Source organism: Vidua chalybeata, chromosome 14, assembly GCF_026979565.1.
Source record: "Vidua chalybeata isolate OUT-0048 chromosome 14, bVidCha1 merged haplotype, whole genome shotgun sequence".
Lineage (NCBI taxonomy): Eukaryota > Metazoa > Chordata > Aves > Passeriformes > Viduidae > Vidua > Vidua chalybeata.
Window position 1 is genome coordinate 19,843,315 of NC_071543.1, and position 24,975 is coordinate 19,868,289.

At 43.5% G+C, this 24,975-nt stretch overlaps 1 protein-coding gene across 1 annotated transcript in view; it reads right to left on the minus strand.

Annotated features, from left to right (window-relative positions):
* Positions 1–19,491: 19,491 nt before the first annotated feature.
* LOC128795139 (transmembrane 9 superfamily member 2-like) overlaps positions 19,492–24,975 on the minus strand; it is a 28,201-nt gene continuing 22,717 nt past the window's right edge. The window contains exon 17 of the mRNA XM_053955675.1: positions 19,492–20,132. Coding sequence (XP_053811650.1) covers positions 20,065–20,132 — 68 coding nt within the window. The 3' untranslated portion in view covers positions 19,492–20,064. The remainder of the gene's footprint in view (positions 20,133–24,975) is intronic.

Here is a 24,975-nt window from a genome sequence, read left to right on the forward strand (position 1 = left end):
AGTCTTAAGCAAATTATTCTGTTGGTCTGTGGTGGTATTTTTGGTGTGGTTTTTTTGGGGTTTGTGGGGTTTTTTTGTTTGTTTTTTTGTTTTGGGGTTTTTTTGTTTGTTTGTTTTTTGTGGTTTTTTTTTTTGTTTTTGTTTTTTTGTTTTTTTATACAAAAGCTATGGCTTGTCTTGAAAAAGAAAGGACAGCTTTGGGCTTGTAAGCCTGCAAATAGCCAAAAAAGGAGAGTTGCTACGTTACCCAGAAGATATCGATGATACCTGCCAGACTCCTTTAGGGTGGGAAAACTTATCTTTAGAGCCATTTTGCAGCTAAAATACCTCAGGAAAAATGAGGTGTAAGTTGGGCATGTAAGCATGCCCAACCACTCTCCACCAGCAGGTATTTGTGTGGTAAGTGACATCCCTGGCACTCACACAGTCTGGGGACACCACAGCTGCCAGCCCCAGGGTGCCCACAGGGTGCCAGTTCTCATCAGAGCAGCAGAGGGTGGAGGTGTAACAAGGCTCATCATCCCTCACAATTGACAATGGGTGCTTTTTATTTTTAACATGAAGGAGTAATCAGCAAGAGAGGGCATTTGCCATAGGATGGGATAGGCAACAGCTAAGAGTAGCTGATTTTCCAGAGGACTGGAAGCACTGTGCAACATCAACAATTTGAATTACACCAGGGTCAGACAAGTCCCAAGGAGTTCTCTGCTCTTGCTGCCCACCCACAGGCAGGGTAGGCCCTTGGCTTCTGCTTATTACCTGAATTACACACTCATTACCCTCACACGAAGGAAGACAGGCAGTGTGCAACCATTTATTTCATTAACTAATCCTTTCCCATCCAAGTTTCTTCTTGACTTCACTTATTGTGCAATTTTCCAATGCACAGCTCAGCATTTTTTCTGCCAGGGACACTGGTCACCAGCCGAGAGAGAAAGAGCCCAGCTTGTCTCTGCAGCGCAGGCTGTCTCCCACACTGGCTGCAGGCTGGGGATGTGGCACTGACAGAGCCTCTGCATGGTGCAACAACACAGCCAAAGTACACAGGGATGGCAAATCTTGGGAAAGGTGCAGACTCATCTGAGTACCTTGTTCTGCACAGGGATTTGTATCCACTGTGGTCCAACACAAAAAACCAAAAATGCATTCATGCTGTCCCAAATTTGGATAGCTCCAGACCTCCAGCTACCTTGGACAGTTGCCACTTCCAATTTCCTTATGACCATCTCAGGGTGGTGGTTTTGATGCAGCCTTACAAAAAACTCCTGCATTCAGAGGTTTGAACCAGCCCATGTGCCAGGGGACCTCTCAGGCTGAACATCCTCCAGGACAATGGGCATTTTCAAACTAATCACAGTGGCATCTATCTTGAGTTTTGGCTAGCTGGCACAAATGTCACATCTGGATAGGTAGGTAAAACTCAGCTGAACCTCCTACACTTTATCACTCCTCCTCACCTACTTCCTCCCATCCCAAACTCCACCTGCTCTCTAACCCCCACAGCTCAGTCCCTGTCTCCAATCCCCTTGCCATCCATTGATCCACAGCCAGGCAAGTCCACAGCTGGATCCCGACATCCTGGCAGGGCTGGGACAGCAGCAGTCGCATTTTGCCACCCCCAAGAGCCACAGTGGTTTCACTCAGTCAACATTGTTACCAGCAGAGCTGTGCAAGAACTGCAGCCCAGCTGCAGCAGCGGCTCCCGCAGCATGTGGGGACAAAGCCAGAGCCTTTGAGAGCTTTCAGCGCTCGAGAGGAACTTTCAGCCATCCCAGAGAAGTGACAGCTGTGCACAGGGACTGCCCTCTCCCTGATCCAAATCAGAGATGCTGTGCCACCTTCCCAGTGGGCACCCTGTTAGCCGGAGCCTCTGCACTGGTGCCAGCCCAGCCATTGCTCTGCAGGGCAGGAGCAGCAGAAATCCCACCTTGGGCAAACACTGATGACAGAAAACATATATTGCAACAGACCAATATTTTGTCCCAAAATGAGGAGTGCTAGCAGCAGACTCTCAGCGACTGGTTCTCACTTTACATGTGTGGCAGCAGCCAGCCCCTCCTCAGCCTGGCTGGTGAAAACAGAGGGTAAATCACTGACAAGCAGATCAAATTAGGTAGGATTAATTAATCAACATCTGTAAAGAGGTTTGAAGATGACAAGGACTTGTAGCTGCTCTGTGTTGGACTCTAGTGGACCCTCCTCAAGATCAAAGCCACTTTGCCATCCCCTTTTGCTCCCACAGGCAGTCCCACAGATATGACCCACAGCAGCACTGGGAGAGCTCCAGGGGCACAGTGCCACCACTGGGATGTGCTCTTGCCCAGCTGTCCCCACAGCTGTTTAAACCAGAGCAGGGAGAGCAGAGCCCCAGAGGTGCTGAATTTCCCCATGATGCTCGTTCATCCCCACATTCCCTGCTTGGGAACTGTGATTCACCTGCACCTCAGCTGACGGCAAATGAAATTTGCATTTATACAGCACTCTCCATCCACCAGTATTTCTGTGCTTTGATTTAAAAAAATAAATAAACTCCACCACAGCAGAAATGAAAAACCTCTGAGGAAAAGTGCAGTCAGCCCTCATAGTCCCCAGCTTCTCACAGAGCCCTTGCCTTTGGCTTTCCCACTGTCCCACGCAGGCTCACCTTCCACCTGCAGCTGGAAATGTATTTAAAGTCCAGCCTTTAAAATAAAGTCTCAAAACTTTCCCTGAACTTGGATCAAATCCTGAAACTATTAAATCTTCTGGGATGAGCACAAAGAGTTTCTCTAATCAAGGAAATAGAACAAATTATTGCAATAATACAGCACCAGTTTCAGTAAAAACCTCCCCAGTTCAGAGATTTTCAGATCCAATTGTCCATTCAACAGCCAGGTTTGAAGCAGATAACACAGCAAAGATTAGCATAATTAGCCCCAAAGTAAAGAGTTCCTTGTTAAGTGCATTTTACTGCCATTGCCTTGAATTCTTTTCTAGACAGAGCCTGAACCTCTTCTTTCCCCCAGCAGGAACACCCCAGTTTGTGTGTATTCATTAAAATCCTGTCCTAATTGCTTCCTCATCAGCTATGAATCTTAAGAAGCTTTACTGTAAAGTGGTAAAACTGTTTACTGACAGAAAATAGAGTATTCACTAATGATGAGATGGTGATGACTCAGGATTACTGTGGGGCCTTCACACCTAAGGCTTTGGGGATGAGGCAGTAATGCTTACACTGAGATTTCTGTCCTTAAAGATGACAGAGAGGCTTTGCCTGGACTGTACAGCACAAAACACACCCTGTGATGCCACTAGGTTCCTCTCCAGCCAGGGGAGCTGGAACAGCACCTTGCAACCCTAAAAAACATCTTCCCAAGGCACCTCCCTGCCCTGCAGGGAAGGGCCTCCACCAGCCCAGCATAGGGTGCTTCCAGTTTGACAACACCTCTCCCATTTCTGGGCAAAGTGCACATCAATGAGCTCAGCTTTTTCAGATTTAACCCAGCAGAAAGAACACAGATATTAGTTTAAATTTCAAAATTCCCATCCCCTGGCCTTGGCCCAGTGATGGCTGCTGTGGGGCATCAAGTAGTTGATATATTTATGAAGTCCTAACTTCCAAAAATATTGCCAGCAGCAGCTCATAATTCTCTGACGTGTGACCTATGGTTTTTAAATACTGACCTGAGAAGACTGGCTGCTGGGAATTGATGTGGTTTTTTTTCTTTCTCAAGTTCTCCTCTGAGACATATTTGCTGAAATACTTTATTACCTCATCACTGAGCATAATTTAAAACTGCAGTTAAGCACTCAGCATTTAAGTAAGAGCATGCATCATTCTGACGGTGTTCAGTTGTCAGGGTATAAAAACTTCACAAACATTAGTCCCAAAATTCCTTAAAATCCTCAGCTATTTGCTCGGCAAAAATGTTCTGACTTTGGCACATTCATTGACATGCATTTCGAAGCTTTAGGTTCAGCCTTCTGTGTTTCAAGGTAACTGTTATGGCTTGGCAAAACGTGTGAATTTAATTAGTGTAATCTAAACAAAAGCATTTCAGAGCTGCTTTAATCCATATGAGACCAATATGCTGATTTGTCAATGTGAATTTAATTAGTGTCTTTGAGTCTAAACTCCAACTCCCTCTTCTTTTATGTAATTATCACATTTATAAAAAATATTATCACATATTCATTTGCCTGACTGCTTTGCCACGCAGTCACACTGAAATCTCAGAGTCAACATGCACTCCTAATAAGCTCAGTATGTTTCAAGGTCACCACACTGGGCACAATAGCTTCCCACACAGCCATTGCACACTCCCTCTCCCAGAGGCCCAGGACAGCTCCTCTAGCATTGCATCTTTTCCTCATATTTGCCATGCAAAGTGAGATCCTTCTGGTGTAACCATCAGTTAAGTGCATCAATTATGCACCATTCTGGGGATGTCCACCACAAGGCATTCACTTATATAAGAATAATTGAGCAGAGAACAATTGCTATTCCTTTCACAAGTGGTTCCCAAGGGCTGCAAGGGGACTGAAGCAATTCACTCTTCATCGAGTAAACATTCAAGTCATAAGCCTGACCAAAATCTCTCTGCGGTACTTAAAGATGTCCTAATTTCTCCCTACAGCCCATATTTGTTAAATCCAGCAAGGCAGCTCCCAAGGCCAGTGCTTCAGCTGAAAGTGGGATGCCAGGCCCTGGGGAGTGGGCAGCCAGAGCCAGGCTGCACTGGACTCACACTGTGACCCCAAAGCCCTCGGTGGCCAAGGACCTACACAGGGGCCCAGGGCAAAGGAGCTGCACCTCCACTCAGGCCACCCAACCAGCAGCAGGGAAGCTCTTGCATGTGGAGGGAGACAATTTGGGAAGTTCCCACCTGCCCACCCTGACCCTCCAAGAGCGCTGCACACAGCCTCCGTTACTCTGCATGCCAACAGCACCAGGCTCCAAAAACTCCTTTCCATCAAGTTGCCACAAGTCTGCAACCTTTAGCTTTTAAGATGAGCAGACAAGCCTATATTACAGGGAGCAAAAAATATGTACCTGGGCAAACTCAACCTGCTGGAGCCAAGCAAGGAGTGGGTGATGGCTCCACATCTGCACTAGAAGCAATGAATTCCCTTACCTCCAGCTCCAACAGCACTGTCACCTGCCTTTCCCCAAAGGAGAAAAATCCTTCTGCAGGTTATTCTTAGGAACTGCAGCAGGATTGTTAAAAGAGGCGAAAAATTTAGACCCAAATACTGTTTTTCTTTTAAAGTTGGTCAAATTTCCCTAAATGCAACCCATTGAAGGTCATTCAAATAATATGTGATCAGCGATCCCAGATAATTTTTCCCTTCCACATTAGAAATTTGTAAATATCCTAAATTGTCCCCTTTTCCCCATAATAAGCAAAAATCCAGTGGGGCAAGGTCAAAGGCTGGATTTCAGACAAGCCCTCAAAGCCTATACAGCAGCACCCTATCCTTCAGGCCATCCTGCTGCCCACCCTCCTTAAACAGGGCAGCAACTGAGCATCATGCTCAGTTTTTTTTTTCTTCTGCGTATAGTTGTTGCATTTTAAGATAAACTGTCCTTGCTTGGTCAGGTTGTGATTATCAACCAGTTTGGCTGAGAGGTACTGTCAAGGAACTTAATCACCGGATACTGAAGAAAACAAGACCTTTACAAGAGCAGCTGGATCAGGTTTCTCTTCAGAAACAGGCAGACAGCTCTGCCAGAAGAGTGAAATCCTTGAAATGCTCCTTGCTGCACTTTAAACTAGTGCCTGGATTGCTCATCTGAGGTGGTTGCCTTGCCTGTGCTACCAGCAGGGATCCTCCAGTCTGTGCCAGGGGAGGGGAAGAGCTGGCCTTGTGGAGGCGAACTGCAGGCCCACCTCAGAAACTGTGTGCTGGAAGCTAGAGAGCAAAACTTGAAAAAAGTGGTCTGGGAAAGTTATTTAGGTCAAAATTCTCTGAAAGTCTTGAACCACAGAGGACTGAGGAGTTGTTGCCCTCTAGAGACCTTGCCCCCACACAACCCTTGTGAATTTGGCCTCCCTAAAGTCAGTCTGGGCAGTGGGGGAGGGCAGAGCATTGTTGGGAGCTCACTCACACAGCTGGTACAAAGAGAAAAAGCTTGGTCCCACTTTGGATGGAGAGACTTAAGGAAGCATCCAAACAAAGCCAGATTCAACTGATGAACAGCCAAATCATTACGAAGCTTCCCAAAAACCAGTGAAACTCCAGGAGGCCAGTGTTGGGAGCAGGAGAGCTGTGCACCGTCCTCCAGCACCTGGGTCCAAGTTGCCCAATAGACAGCTTGGAAGGTGCCAGAAATCATAGGAAATTGAGCTAGAAAAGATGCCCTAGTCTGTTCCCCTACTTCAACACAGACTGTGTAAACCTGCATGGCTGCAAACATGCTCAGCACGCTGCACTCACCCCACACTGTGCCACAGATGTCCTGGGCAATCCCATCCTTTACATTTAGGAAGGATTTCTCAGCATGAAGACTACCCATTCCTGCTGCAGCCCAAACCCTGACTTGTCACCTTACCCCTTGCAGATACAGGGAACAAATTACTTGTGATCCCAGCAGCAGGGTTGGGTATGTTCCTCTTGTATGTGTGTGAGATGGGGTGGCAGGAGAGGGGGAATCTCCATCAATGACAGCCAATTTTTTTCATGCAAAGAGATGAAATTCTGCATTTTTGGCAAAAGTGAACTTTCATTAATTCTCCCAGCTGGAGGTTCACCATTTTCCAGAGGAATTTGGCCATTTTCCCAGTGTGCAAAGCCTCTGTGGGTTAGCACCAGCAGGGTTTCATTTTCACAAGATCAGACTCCAAATACACAACACAGCCTATTGTCTAAATACAGTATGAGCACAGCTCAAGTCACCTGATCAGGGCCTGGTTTCCTGGCATTTACTTTCCCCATCTGTTGGCTTTTAGCACAAATTGAAGATAAAATGCCTACTAATGCTAGTCTCACATATGAACGTGCTCACAAAGCCATATTCTATCATGCAGAGCATATTGTACCCAGTTCAGTTTGTGTGAAATGTTCTCCCAAAGGCAGAACTGGAATTGCTTTGAGGGCATGCTCCTTGCCCAGACCTTTCTCTGCTGAACATACATATGCTGGAGACCTCGTTTGGAAAATAGAGAAATGCACGTAAATGGAAGCTTCCCTCAGGCTGGCTCTGATCCTGCTTCATTTCTCATCTGACCCCCCAAACACGTTCCAAATGAGCTTGGACAAATCAATCCTGTTGTGTGAGAGACAGCGTTTTGAATGATGATGCCCCAAATTTCTCTGCACGCTGACAACAGGGATGTGTGAAGAAGCGATGCAGCAGGATGGCTCCCTGCACAGCCACATGCCATCCTACAGCCAGCCTGGCATTTCCAAGCTGCCCACAGCTTTTGTGGCCTCCAAGGATGCTCTCTGCACAAGGGCTGCAATAAACCTGAGCTTCTGGACCACATTAAACATCTACCCTCCTAAAAGCGCAACGGATGGGTACAGAAACCAAAGCTTGTGTTTCTCCACCAGTCATTTTCAAAGGATCCTCTTTACGCATTCCAGCTCAGTGTTGTCTTGGGAAATTGGGAGTCAGAGTAGGCATTTGTCCTGTGCCCTTGTCCATTTCCTTCAGTCTTCTGCCCTGTGTCACAGCCCTGTGGAGCAGGGCCCCTCGCATGCCACCACCCAGCCTCAGGGATTGCCAATGCTCATCCCTGAACCAGGTTTCTGAAGGTCAGTTCGCCCATAACCCGGGCAAGGAGGGATCATGCCCATTAAGAAGCTTACCAAAATCAGCACCTAGACCAAACCCACAAGGCTTTTCTGGATTTGTGTGCCTGTAATTTCAATAAAGGAGCTTCTTCCATATGTGCACCTTCTCAGCATCTCAGTTTGCCTTTATCTCTTTGATTCATCCTTAAAAAAAGCTATAAAGTCTTGTGTCACATTTCATCTTCTGTTTCTCAGAAGCGCCTCAGGGAATCGCCAGGAGTGTGCCCAGGGCACCACAGTGAATTGGGAGAAAGCTCCACAGGGCCAGGACTGTTTCCCATGCCCACACAAGCTGTCTCACAGACTCCAGCCCTGCTTCCACCAAGAGCTGTTCACTAAGTGATGCCACGTGGACTTTGTCCCAGCAAAGATTGTGCACAACTTGGCCAAGCATTTCTCCAAGACAAAGCAAAGGGCTTTTTGCCCTGCACGTGCCCAGGGCAGCTCCCCACAGATGGAGTCGCAGCTCTGCACATCAGCACTGGCCATATCTGGAAACAGTCACTGCTCTGCAAAGCCAGGAGATTTGTTCACCAGCAGAACCCACCCTGGGGAGCTTTGCAAGTGGTGTAAGACCAGCCCTGGGAGCACACACCACTTCTGCCCCTTGCCAAACTGCCCCTTTAAAGAAAAAAAAAAAAAAAAATCCACCTTTCAAAGTATAAGGAATTGCTTAGCAGTGCATCTAACACCATCTTTGATGTAGCCAAATGGTGTGGCTGGGAGTGCAGCCCCATGGTCTGGCGCCAGCACTGGCAAGTTTGGAGATGCTGTTGCTTCACTTCACAGAATGAGAAGAAACCATTGATTTGACTTCCCTCCAACAAATGGTTTTGGATGAATCTTGTTGATGCCCACCACCTTTCTGACAGCAAACCAAAATTTCAGCTGCCAAACTGTTTGGTTTTTTTTTTTTTTTTAATGCTGAAGCCACAAATTCCTCCCTCCTGTGAGTTTCTTATGGCAGGGAAGATTTTGCTGCTGTAAGAAGGGGTAAAAAAAACTTGCACCACCCCAGACCTCCTCAACTAGAAGAAAGCCACTTTGTCACTAATTAATTTCAAGATGTGTGGTTTTCACTCCACAACCCATTGTGACAACTAATGGGCACCACAGCCCATGCCGAGGGCACAGTCAGAAACAGAAACAGGCTGGGTTCTGGATGCCCCAGCTGTCCCTCACACAGCAGTCCCATGCAAAGTACACGACCTAGCTGTCACCCCTGGGGATCCCAAGTTCTGGTCCAGTCCTGGAAAAGATGTTCTGAGTGTTGGTAAAGACACCTGTATTACCCTGCTATGAACAGTCTCTTCAAACTCTGATGTAACACTTCTTTCCAGCACAGCAGGGGTTGTGTCCTATTGCAAGCACTGGCAAATATTACATGCTTTTTAAATACAAAGTACAGCATCCAGCCCTCAGGCTGAAGTTTTTAAAATAGTCAGTGTGATGTGGGCCAATAGGTATTATATTTAGATGTATATGTGTCATATATAAGGAGTCTTACTCTTTGATAATCAAGACTGAGCAACAATTTTTTGAGTTTCTAGCTATAAAAACACCTTTCAAAGAGCAGCTTTGTCACAACAGCATCTTTCCACTATGGCATAGAAAGAGGCAGCCTGCAGACCCAGGACTGAATACTTGAGGAAGTGTCTTTGCACACATAGCGTGCAGAGAACCCAAGCTCCTGGAAAAGCCTGCCTCAGTCAGACAAATCAGGCTTATAAACTCACCCTTTTGGGGAGGAGGGAGTGCAGAGAGGGGGCTAATGGCTGCTTTATTGCATTAGGCAATATCTTCATTAAGGCAGAGGAGAGTAACCATGGGGAATGTGCATGTAGCGTGACTTCTTTGCTAGAACCCCACAAACCACCAACTGGCAGCTCCTTGGCTCCTCGCCACCCAAATCCAAGAGACCATCTGGCAACTGGTTCAGTTATCCCTCCCCACTTAACAGATGTACACTAGATGGTGTGGGAATGGCATTTTGCAGAAGCAATTAGTTTAATCCTCAGATAAACAGTTTAAATTCCAAGTGGTTTGAGGAAAGAAAAAAAAGGGAAAAGAAAATCCAAAAAACAAACCAAGTTGTTTCCACTTTCAGTGAGAATAACTAATGAACAGCCAATTCAGCTGGTTTCACCACCAATGTGTGGTCACAGGGCTTGTTCTATTTCCAGCTTCATGTGCTGGACAACACAAATCCACCAGATTTATTTGGAGGCAGCAACTGCATGGCCCCCACTCCCACGGCTCTTAAATAGCTGCACCCACTCTCCCACAGCCAAAACCCAACTGGGGAGAGGCTGATCTCTGAAACACTGCTCTTTCCTGACTTCAGCTCCTTGTCTGGCCTTGGGCAAGTCATTTAACCTGGTTAAATCAATTTGCCTGGCTTACACACCTCTCTGTCTCCAGAAAATGAGGTAAATTATGTGGTCCTGCCACAGGGAGTAGTAAGGTGGAATCAATTAGGGTTTGTGAAGCACTTGGAGAATCTTGAATGGGAGAAATTGCTAAACAGAGAACATCCTTATTAATTACACTAACTGATTAATTATTATTAAATTAGAACAATTTTGTTCTCTTGAGAGGAGAAAAATATATTTTCCAGCCATTTCTTTTGCTCACATCCTTGGAAAAGTGACGTCCAACTGAAGAAGACTGAATGAGGAGCTTAACCCAAATAAAATAAATTGCCAGTAATTTCTGGTATCCCCTATGCCATTATTGAACAATTTGCATTTGAATCAAGGCTTTTTCTATCACAATCCAGCTTCACCTGATCCTGCTCTATAATCACCATCCCCATTTATGAAATCCCAGCATGTTGCCATAGAAATTATGTCACAAATTCATCATTATGACTTCCCCAGCAGGAGCAATTGGAGCTGGAGATAGGCTGTAAAAGTTGCCTTCTTACCAGTCGTGCTTTAAAGATATTTTAATACTTTTTTTAAGGTAGAGAAGTGAGATTAGCTACCTTGGGGAATTAGACAAACATGCCATGAATATCCCACGGATACAAGATTACTTTCATGAGTCACAGGAACCATAAAATATGATCAAGAGACTTTATGGAGGATGATCTTTGAAATTACCTCCTAATCACTGAGCAGTTTACATAAAATCAACTATTAGTTAAAAAAAAAGTAATTCAAAAGTGAACCCGACTGATAATAGTGAAGTTGCAGCTATTCCCATCAGGAAGGCTTATCCATCAATTCACTCCAAACCCATGGCTTATAGGTTTGCACACTCCTTTGGTGACATGATAATTGGTCAGATACTGTGGCAAGAAACATTCAGAGAGTAAACTTTTGAGGTAAATTATTTATATTTAAATATTTTAGACTTTTCTTGTGAGGATACACTCCTCCCACTGCTGCTTGTCAAAGGCTAGCATGTGCTGCATTTCCTAATGAGAGCTACTGAGGAGCCTTGACACAGGAAAACCTCAAAACAAGGATTGTTTCTGCTACAAGTAATGCACTTTGCCAGCAATTGTCTTATTATACCTCTTAATCATTGAAAACAACATCAGAATAAAAGCCTCTTTTAAAAAGCGTTAAAATAGAAAATAATTCAGTGCAAAAATAGCACCTTATAGAGAATAACACCCAGTCTGAGGGCCCCACACATGAGCTTTATATATCCTTCCTCCCACACACCCATCCCTCCACACAGCTGGAGCCCACTGCTCCTCTCAGTTCTGGCAGTGAAGCCTGGGTGATTCGAGAAGTGACTGCTCCTGTGGCTGAGGAGATCAAAGCTGCCATGTGCCAGGTCTTCACTGCATCAGCTATTAACTCAGACTGCCATCAGTTCTCACTTGGGCCGACACAAATTATGGCAGCTGGAAAATTACCCAGCCATAAATCACCAGCGCTTGGCTGTCAACCAAGTTCTCCAGTTGGATGCACAGAATTCTCCTCTTCTCCCCACCAGCTTTGCACCTTCTCTAAATTTAAAACAAGCAAACTAGGAAGCAAATATGTTCTGTATTTAGTTAGAATAAATGTTTTTGTAATGTTGTTGAGCAGTCTGGCAGGTAAATTTGTTCTCTGAGGTATCCTAGAGAGCAAGGTTTGACTGGTAAGGGAGACACTATCCATTTTAAACCAACTAAAAACATTGAGGATGAGCAAGAAACCCCAAGATTTTGAAAAAAAACAAAAAAAACCCCAAAAAAACAAACAAACAACCCAAAAAAACCAACCAAGTGAAGAAAAGGTAAGTATGATACAGACAGGGGCTTATGCCTCCCCATGTCCCCAAAAGAGCAGCCCTACAAGCAGAGAGCAACCACCAACCTGCAGTCCAATAACAAGATCATCTAGCACCAGTAAGCCTGCAATTACACCTAAAGCCTGTTACACTGCAATTGAGCCCTTCCACTTCTCAGCAGTAACAGGCAATAATTAATTAGTAGCAAACACTCTGATGGGTGCTTGGTCCTTATTCCAGCAACTAGACTCTTTCAGCCAAGATGTCTGTCCCAGGGCAGCACAACTCATTAAGAGAACGAACAAGAGGAAACTTGGGAGTCATTTAGGGCTGGAATAAGAGGGAAGTAAAGAAGCAGAGACATACCTGGTTCCACAGCTCCTGTGCCAAGATCCTGAGGAGCTGGGTAACTGGATCACACTGGTGTGTGGTTTTCTACCCAGGGAGCCTGTGTCTGAAGCCTGGTCACCTCTGGTCAGTATGTAAGGAGCATTGCATATAGTACACAGGAACAGTGGTTTAAAGTTATTAACAATGTGGGAAGGCACCCTGTGCTCCTGAAGGATACCTGCATTGGGCCAGGAAAGCATGGCTGGGCTTACAAACTACACACTGAAGTACCTGTCACTCAAAGAGAGATCTGAAGATAAAAGCTACCCACTGAATCTGATCCACATGCCATGGACCTATTCAGAACCTCTAAGAAATCTTCCCTAGGGTTGAGTCAGAAATCTGCGGGGGGGGGGGCAAAAAGCATCCTTCTCCCTACATTACGCAACACAATGCTGTCCTACAAGGTCTGTAGGAGTTCCTTGTGCCCACAGCCACCCCAATCAGCCCTTTCACAAACTCCAAACACAATAGAGACATGTCTGCCCTAGCCACAGCATAGGCCACAGTGTGACAGCAGAGGAGCTGAACAGAATACACGCCCTGAGAGCCTTTCTTGGGCAATCATAGGCTGGCCACCCATGGCAGGGACAGGCCTGTCCATCCATCTCTGAGGGATAAACACAGTACCAGGGACAGGGGCCACCCTCCTGGTTTTGTACCCAAGGCACAGAAAAACCCCAGCTGATGGAAAGATGACATGGTCTAATTCCCTGCTTTAAATGTCCCAATTCACCATAAAACATTTTGGTCTCAAGCAGCACAGGACAAGTCATTGCCCCAGCACCAGAGTCCTGCTGTTTTCCAGACAGCATTTATTTGCCAGCTCTTGGAGCGGTACATGGTCTGTGGAGGACAACAAGCTTGTTGTGACAGCAGCATCACAGCCTAGAGGCACAGCCACCATCCTGCCAGCCCCAAGACACTCCCTGCCCCAAGAGAGCCTCAGAAGCCAGCCCACTTCTACCCAGAAAACCTCTACCCCAAGTCAATGGCATAACAATTACTGTCACAAACACCTCCCTTTTCCCCCTCTGCCCTCAGAGATGGGAAGTTCAAAAATTATGGATTTTTTAACTCACATTTTTTCCTTGTTTGTGATCAAGGAGCAGCAGACACTCCAGCCAACAATCCAGAACACACTCCTTCCCCCAGCTCCCTCCTCACTCACCACACCTGAAAGTCCTAACAATCCCAGAAAGTCACCGTTTTGCTGCTTAACTACCCTCAGCTGCACAGGCAACACCAGTTCACTCAGTTCCCTCCTTTCTCACTGATGCTGAGGCGAGTGGATCTCCCCAGCCTGTCCTGCAGGAAGCTGCCCCTGCATCCCCCTGAGAATTGTGCTAGATCTGCTTTTCCTCTACCTCTTCTTCAGCTTCCCCAGTCCCCAAAGGACTTCTTCCCTGAGCATGAGCTCACCCTGCAGGGCACAGAGGATGATGGGCAGCTGTTTTGGACAAGGCATCTGCCTTTTTCTTTTCTTCCTTAACCAAAGCTTTCCTGCTGAGGCAAGCCTCCAAAGGAGGTGTTTGGAGAACAGAGGCAGGAGGAAGCTGGAAGCCAGCTGAGGCTGTGTGGAGACCGAGGAATCACAGTCAGCTGTGTGACCCCACTTCCCTGAGTCTGGCAGGGAGCCTCCCACTGCCATCCCATCCACATCTGTGCCAGAGGCATGCCTGGACAGATGAAGACATTTCACCCTGCTTGAACATCACAGGAGCCTTGCAAAGCTAACAGTGCTTCTCTTTCAGCTCACAGACCCCTGCCACTAAGAAACCTGGAGGGATTCTGCTGCTGCCTGGGAGAATCAGAAAAACTCTTATTTGTTGCACCCCACACATCCGTGGCACATGGATGACTGGTCTAGAAAGAATAGCTGTAACAGGCAGGATGGAGATGGTCCTGAGACACCTAGTGCCAGCAACAGCAGGAATTTTCTTGGAAAAAGTACTCTATGCTAAGATCAGGAAAAAGCATACTTTGGTTCCTTCCATTCTGATGGATTGCCTCTTAACTGGGACAGTCTAACCCCAAGTGCACATCCAGGCTGTACAAATCAACGGCGTGAGCAGCATCTGCCAAATGAGCTGAGCTAAGTGCAGCCACAGGTTCTGCAGTTTGGGAAAACCCCTTTCTGCTGGTCACCCCACCTCCAAGGTCACAGTATTTCCCTACAACCCCTCCCAAAATGCTCAAATGATACACTGGTATTGCAGAAACCCCCAAGAGGCAGGGCTGTGGCAGCCACAGGGATCTCAGGATAGTGGTGGGAAGAGGTCTCCAGGCAGTGGGAATATCTTACTGAGCCAACCAAAACAGGACACCCAGCTCTGGGATGTCCTCCCCATGTCCATTCCAGTGGCCAGGCTCTGGCCTATCTCTCCCACCTGCTGGGGTCTGATGTGAGCCACCTAGCTCCAGCTTTCCCTGTATAGCCATTCCTAGCTGCCTTTTAAACAGTTTCTTTAGTTTTATCTCTTTTTACCTGCAACCATCATCCTTTGGGAGGAGCATTTCTGAGGTGCTGACATCCCACTGAGAGCTCCAGCACAGTCTGGGAGCATCAACTCTTGAGCCACCCACTGGGATTTCCTGTATTGCCATTCTCCAGCTCTCTGATAAAGAGTTCAGTTTTATATTGCCTCTTCTCTATTAACAGAGGGAGATAAACATTCACTGGACATACAAATATTATTCTTCTCCCATAGACTCCAAAACTTTTTTGCCAAGGCACCCAGGACTTTTCTTCTACTGCTGAGCTTGTCAAGGAGCCACAGGGAAACAAATCCAGAAAATATGGGAGACACATGTGCATGTCAGATTAACCCAAGTTTCTATGATAAACAAAGCAGCTCAAGTGCCCTCTTGTTTCTGTCTCTGTAATAAATCTCCCTGTTTTACTGTTTTGTGATGTAAAACATCTAAGAGCTTCCCCAAGTTGCAAATAGAACATAAATTACATTGGATACACTGTGCAGACACTAATGTTATCTATAAAATCCTGGCACTAATAACTTCACAGAAAGTCTGCAGGCTCGCTCTTTGTATGAGCAAAGCTAATTAGTGTGTGCAGCTTGTAACTCAGAGGCATCAAGATTAGGAAGATGAAGCACCAAAGTGGGAACTCCTGAACTGTAGCTACTTTGGATACCAAAATAGATGGTGACCCCGTGCTGGAACTCATCCCCATACAGGCCACCAATTGTTGGTGTTGGTACCAATTGATAGTGGAAGGAAACTGACTATCACTGTTAGTTTATTATCTTACTGTAAGACTTTCATACCTTCTCTCTGTGAGGTCTCATGGGCAGCTCCTCACAGCACGGACTCCCTTTCTCTTCCTTCTGCATGGCTGGCTGACTTCTTCCTGTCCCTTGCACAACTGCCTGACCCTTTCTGTCCCTAGCAGACATATGAACCCTTACTGTCCCTAACATGAACACCTGACCCTTTCTGTCCCTAGTAGCACATACTAACCCTTAGTGCCCCTAGCACAACTGCCTGACCTTTACTCCTTACAGCAGCACAACCAACTGACTCCAACTCTCTCTTAACCAACTAACCCACTCTTTTATAACACCCATCCTTGTTGGACACAGCTGTGACTATTAAGGGCAGGCCTGTTCCTACTCTTTGGTAATTAGTCCAGCTGCAACTCCTCAGGGGCGAGATTGCCTTTAGCACTATCTCTATTCTCCTACAATCCACCCTCCCACAACCCTGACCTGAAGTTTTTGGTTGGGGGCTGTAGCATCTCAACAGAACATGAAAGAAATCCATCCTGCTTTTATCCCAGCAAAGTCAAAGATACCCCACCCAGATGCAAAGAAACCATTCTAAGAAGGATGAACTGTGCCTCTTGGAGAGCTGCATTACTGTTTATTATCTCAGGGAAAGACTAGACAGTTGCTAAGCCTTTTCCCACTGTCTTTGCCATAATAAAGTCCACTCTCCACAAGGAAATCACACTGTGGGCAAATTATGACTTCAGCACTAATGAAGGAGCCAAAACAGTTTGACCTCTTCTCATGTGCATGAGCCCTCCAACACCTGCAGGGGCTGTGCCCTCCAGGAACTGCTCTGGGCTTGGTTCTTGTAGCAGTGCACTGGAGAGCTCTGGGAAATGAAGTCAGATCCTCTTTTTCACATTTTTCTGGCAAAAGGAGCTCTTCTCAAGGCAAAGGAGTTGCATGAAAGTGAAAGGGAAAATGGAGGCCACAAACCCAAATCCACCCACATGGCCCTAAATATCTTTTCTAAAAATAATGTTGTGCACACAATTCATATTTAATGAAAAGTAGAAATATTGAAATAACTCATCTCCACAACATAAGTTTAGCTGACACTATTTTAAGACTTAAATTATTTTATGACTTAGAAAAGTCATAGTTGCAGGTGAAGAGCACAGCTTCATCTCTCCATTCTTAAGCCTGGAAGCACCAGCAGCTGCTCTGTAGAAATTATTTCAGTCCTGCTTTAAAAGTGTAAATGCAAAGTGGTATCACGCTCAGCAGAGAAACAGGAACACCTGTGGTGAAATTTACTGCTCCATTTCCATTAGATTCAGTGATACAACTCATGAGGATAGAACTGGACAGCCAAACATCTGGTGTAAGACTACAGAAGATACCACCCAAGAATCACCCTTCTCTCCACAGTTTGTGACCAACATGGCCCAACTTTTTCCATTTGCTTCAGCAGTCACTGGACTTGGTCCTAATTCTTATGATGCAAAATGTGCAAATATTCTTTTCTTTATGTGTGATTTTCTTTATGTGTGATTTATGCTGGATCTTCACATGGTGAGTGTTATTAAAGATCCCACTCATAGGCTCCAAAAGAGATCCCATGTCCGCATTAGCATTTAACTGCAGGCATAGTTGGGTCAGATCCCCTCCCTCCCAGTCCTTTGACACAGAACTCTGTAAACATTTGAGCTATTGGCATAGCAGACTTAATTAGGAGACAAATTTTAAATGTGAACTTGGACTCAAACAAAAGCACAATTGCTACAAGGAACATCAGCAAGTCACTGAAGTCAAGCTTATTGCTGCTCACTAAACAACCGTCCATCACAACTTGTCAATGTGCCACATCTTCCCAGCTCCCCCAGAGCAACACTACTCATAGTCCTCAGGATTCTTCACACAGGGGTGGGCATGGATCCCACATACACACTACCCCCAACTCCCCTCCTTCCTGCACATGTGTATCTTCTTGACACTTCCACTCAGGAATAATGCTGCAGCTGTTCAAAGCTGTTCAAGAAAGTGGAATGAAATGACACCTGACACCTTTTCCGTAGTCAAAAAAGTTGCCAGAAAATTCTGAGGACATATATTCAGATTCTCGACAAAACAGCACAAATCTTAGATATGGGGACAGCAAAAGTATTTGGATGTAGAGGACCTCAGGAGGAAAAATGGGTGGTTGTCTCTTTGGCAGGGGGAGTGCAGCAGCAGTAGCAAATCTCACACACACACACAGAAGTTCACTGATAACAGTTAGAGAACAACCAATTTTACTTCATGGCTTTGGCTCTGGACTGACTGTCAAGTTTCAGAAACCTGTTCAACCCACTTTCTGTTTTAGCTCAGTAGTAGTCACAGTAAAAGCATCACAAATATAATTTAACAACACATTTTACTTTGCCTCTTGTGAAATGCATATTTATTAATCTGGTGAAATTTCCTGCTGGGAGTTTATGGCAATTGTAGCTCCAAATTCTCTCATTAATTAATTTCCCTTTGAACATGTAAAATTTAAAAGCAGCTTCATGCAACATAAGTATCCAATAAAATACCTCCCAATTTTAAATATAAAATTTAATAGGAAGGACCTATATAAACAGAGCAGCACCAATTCCAAGAGCATGAAATCTCTTAATAGAGTGGTGCTCTTGAACCAGCTGATAACCAACCACAACCTGATTTCTCTAACAGCAATGCTGTTGTTTTGTACCTCTGCCAGGGAACAGAAGGGAAAGGGAGGTTTTTCTTGGTAGGAGGGGAAAATATCTGTGTTGCCATCAAGAGCATATCTGAACCTCATTGGGAACTATGTTTACTGTAGCCAGCTCCTCCTGGTGTGCCAATGCTTGATACTTTTAAAGTTGTCTAAAGCTTCATTTTTATGCCACAGGCACTATTCAAAAGATGTGGCCTGGCAGTCATCCCACCTGAGCTAGGTGATCTGTCCCAACATTTCAGTAACCTCGAAGGAACAACTACACATAGACGTGAGTGAGATTTGAAATCCTCATACCAAAGATCACACTATCAAAAGGATAAAAAACATTAACTGCAGTTACCTCGTGTTTACATGACTATGGAAAGATACAAAGTCATTTTGGGTCTTGTTAAATTGTGGCTTTAGGTGATGAAAAGTAGCTTCCACTGATGAACATTTCCATATGCCATTTAATAAGCTTTGAGTATTTCACCCATTAATCTGAGTGAATATCCCCCTACTCATCTCCAACAGCATCTGTAACACAGCAATTGGAATTACACGTCTGCAGTGACTCTGCTCAGATTCCAGGGCCATTCAAGATTTTGGGGAGCCTCTTTAAAACTCTATCATTCCTGAGAGAAGAGCCCTTACCATCTTATAGCTCAAGAGGCTATTAAGATGTTCCATCCCATGCAATCCAGCATTGAAGCATAAGCTCTGCAGGGGAAGAAAAAGGCTTCACCTTTATGAAACACCCATTTCCAAGCCCACTAGATTCATGTCTAAATTTCCCAACAAGCTCAATTAATCTTCACAGGATGAAGAATAAGGAGACATATGTTTCAGATGGCTACAAGAAAAAATAGGGAGTAAATCTCTGATAGAAAGTAATGGTTTGCCCAGCAAAAAGTATTTTGGGGTAAGTTGGAGAAAGCACAGAGATGACACACACGTGCAGAAGCCCAAGCCCATTCTACAGGCAGATTCAAGGGACCCACCAGTCCTTGCACAATCTGCACCAAAGCCACAGTCAAACTGCTTACGAACAATATAAAACTCAAAACCAATCAACTGGTCCAACTAATATGACCTATGTCCAAGTAGTGAAGACCTAATTAACAAGAAAGGAAACACATCAGCTGGAGTTGTGCAGTTTTATTTGAACAAAAACCAGTGTCGGTATTTTTAATAAAGTCTACCTTACACTAAATGCATGTACACTTGTAAGAAGATAACCTAGTTGTAAAGAAGATGCAAGATAATATGTACAATCATAGTTTAGTTTAAAAAATTCACATTTTACATAGATTTACTTGACAGTCCTAGGCTTTCATGGTATATGAATGGTAACCAAAAGAGGTAACAAAAAAACCCAAACCCTAGTCACAAGGAAATTCAGCTGGAGGACTGTAAAATGCACTCATTTTTTCAAATAAACTGTTTCACAGAATTCTTATTCATCCTAAATCAAATTTTGGATATAATTTTTGAACTACTCTAATGAACATGTTCAAGGAGTATACTGATGTAAACATTTTTGTTTATATCAAAATGGCAATGGTGCCATTTTCTTCAATAAAAAATCTGCATTTTATGTTGTGGTCTGGCCTTCCACTTTTACAAATTAGAATAATTACACAGGATGTTTCTCAATACATGGTAAAAATTATCAGACAGCAAGGAGGATATGTTCAAAAGACACTCTGAAGCTTTTCAGTCCACCTTCACAACACTGTAAATCTTACTTACAAACCAGAAGCAGGCAAAAAATCCAATAGTCCCTGAAACAAGAAAGTAAAAATGGTTAGTTTATCTTCCAGTTTGCCCTGAGAGAGAAATCTAACATGTACTTCCCAGATGGACAGAATATAACCCTGTAATCCAGCTAACTACCCAGAAAAACAACACTTCTTAAATTTAACAACACACATTCATCCTCAGGCTAGGTTATTGATTTAGATCAAAGATGACTTTTAGGGACCAGGCTGCTTCATGTACATTTAAGCCACCGATGACCATGTTGCCACCACTATGTGCAGGGACACAAGCACCAATTCGGAAACTGACTTTTATGAACACACCAAGCCAGCCCCTACCTGATTTTTTTAAGTCTACAATACTTCATTGCTGCCTGTGAATTATGACACATAAGTAGGCCTTGGAAAAATTCACCTGTCCCAGTTTTATATTCATCGTGCTCTATTTATACTTGAGAATAGAAATTTCTTCTTCTGTGTATCCTGTTGCTTCCTTTTGGCAAAGGAATGCTCTGAGTGCTACAGCAGCTGGAAGCGAGCAGCAAATGAAAACAGTAGTCACAAACCAAAACACTGAATGAGATTAGTATATAACAATTTTCTATTTTTAAACTGATGAACAAATTTGTGGTTTTCACCAACAGTCACTATTATTGGGCAACTGCAAAGACACTGTCACCTTGTTCTTTTGAGAGTTTTTAATTCTTCTAAAAGTTTTATATACCTTCTGATGTTTACATATCTCTACTGAATTTTCTCACACTGTTGATGTAAATAATGATTGTTTTGCATTCTTTGTGGGTGGAGAGAATTGATGGACTGTTGGTTTGACCAGTGTGGTTGGAGAAGTGGCAATTTCATCCTCCAATTCACTGTCACTTGATAGTCTATATATAGTGGAGTCAGAAAATAAAATCCTCTCTTTTAGTTCTTTTTCTTCCTTCTTTTACGTAACATGCATCTGTGAGTTATTTCGTGTTGTAGTGTAACAACTGTCCATCACGTTTACTTTTAAATTACTTTAAGAACTTCATATGCAAGGAGACAGTCCCAATTAATTTAGTCTTCAGCCTCTAAAGGAAGCAATGCACTGCTTGTCACACTTTTGCCTAGTTGTAAACTGCCACAGAGATGTTAACCCTGAACAGACAAAAAAAGGAAAGACCTCAGTTTCAACTGAGTTCCCTCTCAAAAACACAGCTACATGCCAGCCCTGGGACAGCCCTTCCCAGCTCCACTGCAGGCACTCGCAAGATCATGCACTCACCTCCTTCCAGCTTTGTATTATCCTTTTCTGTCTGTACAGCCCACGTTTAACATCAGCTACAATCTCTTTCACTATTGTGACTTAATAACTAGAAGATTCTTTATGAAGCATTTGGTTTTTTTACATGAGTTACATTTCTGTCTTTCAGACCACATCTACACATTTCCCAAGCAAGCAACCCATCTTGGGATGCTTATTATCTGCATGCCAATTCTTACATTCCTCATGCTACCATGTATATTTTCAGTTAAAGGCTTTTTGACAGACTATTATTATATACCACAAATTACCCTTTCCTTCGAAGTTTGCAGTTGCTGTTCTCTGAAACAGTAGGAGACAGCAGATTTATGGCTGTTGATAGGAGATGAGACAGCAACCACACAAGGAATCTAATTCCTTTGTAGGCCTGACATCACTAAGTCTTTGCAGTTCATGGTCATATCTCACTCCTTCCTACTGTGTCAAATACTCCAATACCAGCATTGTTACTCTAAACCTTACTCTCAGAGTTTTGTTCCAATAATGGTTCTCAGTCTCTGCTTCCTGGTTGTTTTTATAAAATAGCCCACTCCAAGCCTTTTATGGCTTTGAAAGCAGTTTCTTCCAAATGTTTAACAGATTACATACCTTAAAAATTTATCTGCTGTTCCAGAACAAAAGTGTACTATCATAACAAAAATGTACAACTATCCCAAGAATGACAGCTACCATAGTTTTCTGAGCATGCCAAAACTTAGTAGGGAACACACTCTAAATTCACATATTTTCCTCCGATCCTGTTAGTCTGAATCTTTATAATGCAACAGTTTTCTATAAAACATTGCCTCAGTCATAACAGAACTTGAAGACTTCACACTGTGAACAATCATTTTATCTATAAACAGATTTTCACAAGTTTCAGTAACATTGATTTTCAACTCCCCCTCCTAAAAAAAGTCTGTTTAGCAGATTAAAGACCAAGTACACCCTGCTCATTTTGCAAACTTTATCAAAAATTTTGCCAATGTACTGGAAGCAGAGTAAGACACTTTTTAAGTGGTAATGTTTGTCAGATACTAGATTTGAATCATAAATTCAGGAGAGAAAGGCAACACTCATCACCAGAACAGAGGTAGTCAGAACCTTCTCTGATGAGCACAGATTCCTTCTGTTGCTACCTCTACATCAATAACTGGCACTAAACAGCACTGTAATTTCTTCTTCCCTCCCATGAACAAATGTATCTACAAACTCCATATATGGATAGCTCTAAGGACCAGAAATATAAAAAATAGAACATCAAACTAAAGACCCCATCATCTCTCAAAGGTACATCTCCTAAAGAACCACTTGATGCTCTAAGATCAGAATGGTTTAAAGGTGCTAGCACAAAATAGGTTGAAAACTCATTTTCAACTAGATTAAAAATTCAACTGCAGATTTAGGAGTGCAAATGAATCACACCAAATCAACTAGTGCACATGGGCCAAATAGACTAGAAGCTTCTAAAGGCTCAGGTCAGCAGAGTCGTGTTGACATTACAACCAGTATTTCTGGACAGAAATTAATATAAGGGAAGAGAACATTATTTATAAGGTTCTCCTGAACAGTAGCTTTACCTACATGATTGCTTATGTTAGTGCAAAAAAAAAAAAAAAAAGCTAAATTTTTGCCTCTATTTTTAAGAACATGAACCACAGCACAGCACCTGGTTCCACTGAAATTCTGTGTTTTCCCCCTCAGCCCTTGGGATGATTCCATGAACACTATAAGGCCCAAAAAAGGTAAAGCAGTAAAATTGCTTCTGATTTCCTACACAGCAATAAATACACCAGTCAAAGGGATCTGCAAATTAGTAGCAAGTGGGGAAAAAAATAGCTCTGAACTAGTGCGGCTTGTTTGAAAATTCTAGCCAGAATGCTTTCCACATTTTCTGTGTTTTAACCCATTTCACAAATTTGTCACTTGTTCCAGATTTGAGCACTTCATACTGAATCTTTAGGCTGGTGCTGACAAGTATCACAGGTTTTCAGATTCTCCTTTTAAATACTTTGACTAAAGCCAATCTTAAAACACAGATAACTGCACACTCTCTTTCCTACACCCGTACCTCTACACAGTAGAATTGCTATTATTAGTGGCACTAGTTAAAATCCAGCCTTGCCATATCACATTGCATGGCTTGAAATGTATTTTCTTGAAGAGCATAGGTAGCACTTCAATCTTGACCATTTTTCTAAGCTCATCTTGCACCAAAATGAAAATCATCTCTTATTAAAATGAGCCTCTCATTGGAACAGGAGAAGTATTTAGGTAAGGTTTAGATAAGAACATATCAGGATGTTGCTTTTATTTGTCTCTTTCAAAACACATTCAAACTGAAACCCAAGTTTTGAAGCACTATCAACAAGAAGCACACCTGTGCAGCTCAGGCTTCTCTGACAGACACCAATGAACACAACATGACAGAGAACAGATACCCAAAGGTATTTTTGGGAAAGCTGTTAAAAAAAATTCTAACACTAAGTACTTTAAAAAAAAACCAACAAAAAACTACAACAAAAAAAAGACCCCAAAAAAAGCAACAAACAAACTAAAACCACAAACAAATAAGTAAAATACCCCACTAGTTGCAAGAGTTGAGACCATTACATTTACATTTTCTGATTAGTGTAAACTCCTTTACATTTTAAGCTTTTTACATCTTTCACATGCACATCTATATCAAACGACCCAGCACCAAACCTGAAACCAATTCCTCCAATGAGCCTTTATAATCCATTTGGTTTAATCCAATATAACACATTAGTTTCTTGGCTAGTGTTTACTTTACTCAGTCTTAACCATTCACCAACTTAAACTGCATGTAAAAGCACTTGAAGGTCTGCATTGAAGAACTCACTGCTGTAGGATAGATCCTTATTTTTCCCCTAAGCAGGAGACCTGCATATTTTAAGATTCTGCCTTTTTAAATAATCCCTACTAGCCTAGGAAAGTGATGCCATCTCAGTGTGCAGCAGCTCACTTCATGTCATTGACCATTTTAGGGAGGTACAGGTAAAAGATCTTTTGCAGGAGTCATTTAAAACTCACAAACCCAGGTATGAAGATGAGTCAAGACACTTCTTTAACCAAGAAGCAAGATATGTCCAAAAATCCCATTACAGGTAGTGGGGAGTCACTGACACCTCCATTGTTTTTTGATGATCTTGTCCTCTGCTTTCTATTCTGCTGAATAGTCTGGTCTGCAATATATATACTACCACTTTCTGATACACAGAAACAAGATGCAATACACAAAGCCAGAATCTGAGTAAGGGACAGTTATTAGTAAACCAGGTTAAATTCAAAATTAAAAACAAGGATTATTGCAAAGAATAATGTCAAAATACATGAAGTAGACTCTTCTCCTCTACTCATCTCTTCTAGCTTTATTGTTTAATGAAGAAAGAAGAATTCAAAGCATGAGCAGATTGTAAGAAAGCAAACAGAAAAGCACTCTGCACTTGGCTGATACTTCTCATGTACCTTAAAAGCTCTCTGTATCATACTGGTTTCAATCACTGCACAGTGGTGGGTGCTTCAGAATCTCAGATTCTAAACACAATCTACCCAGAAGAT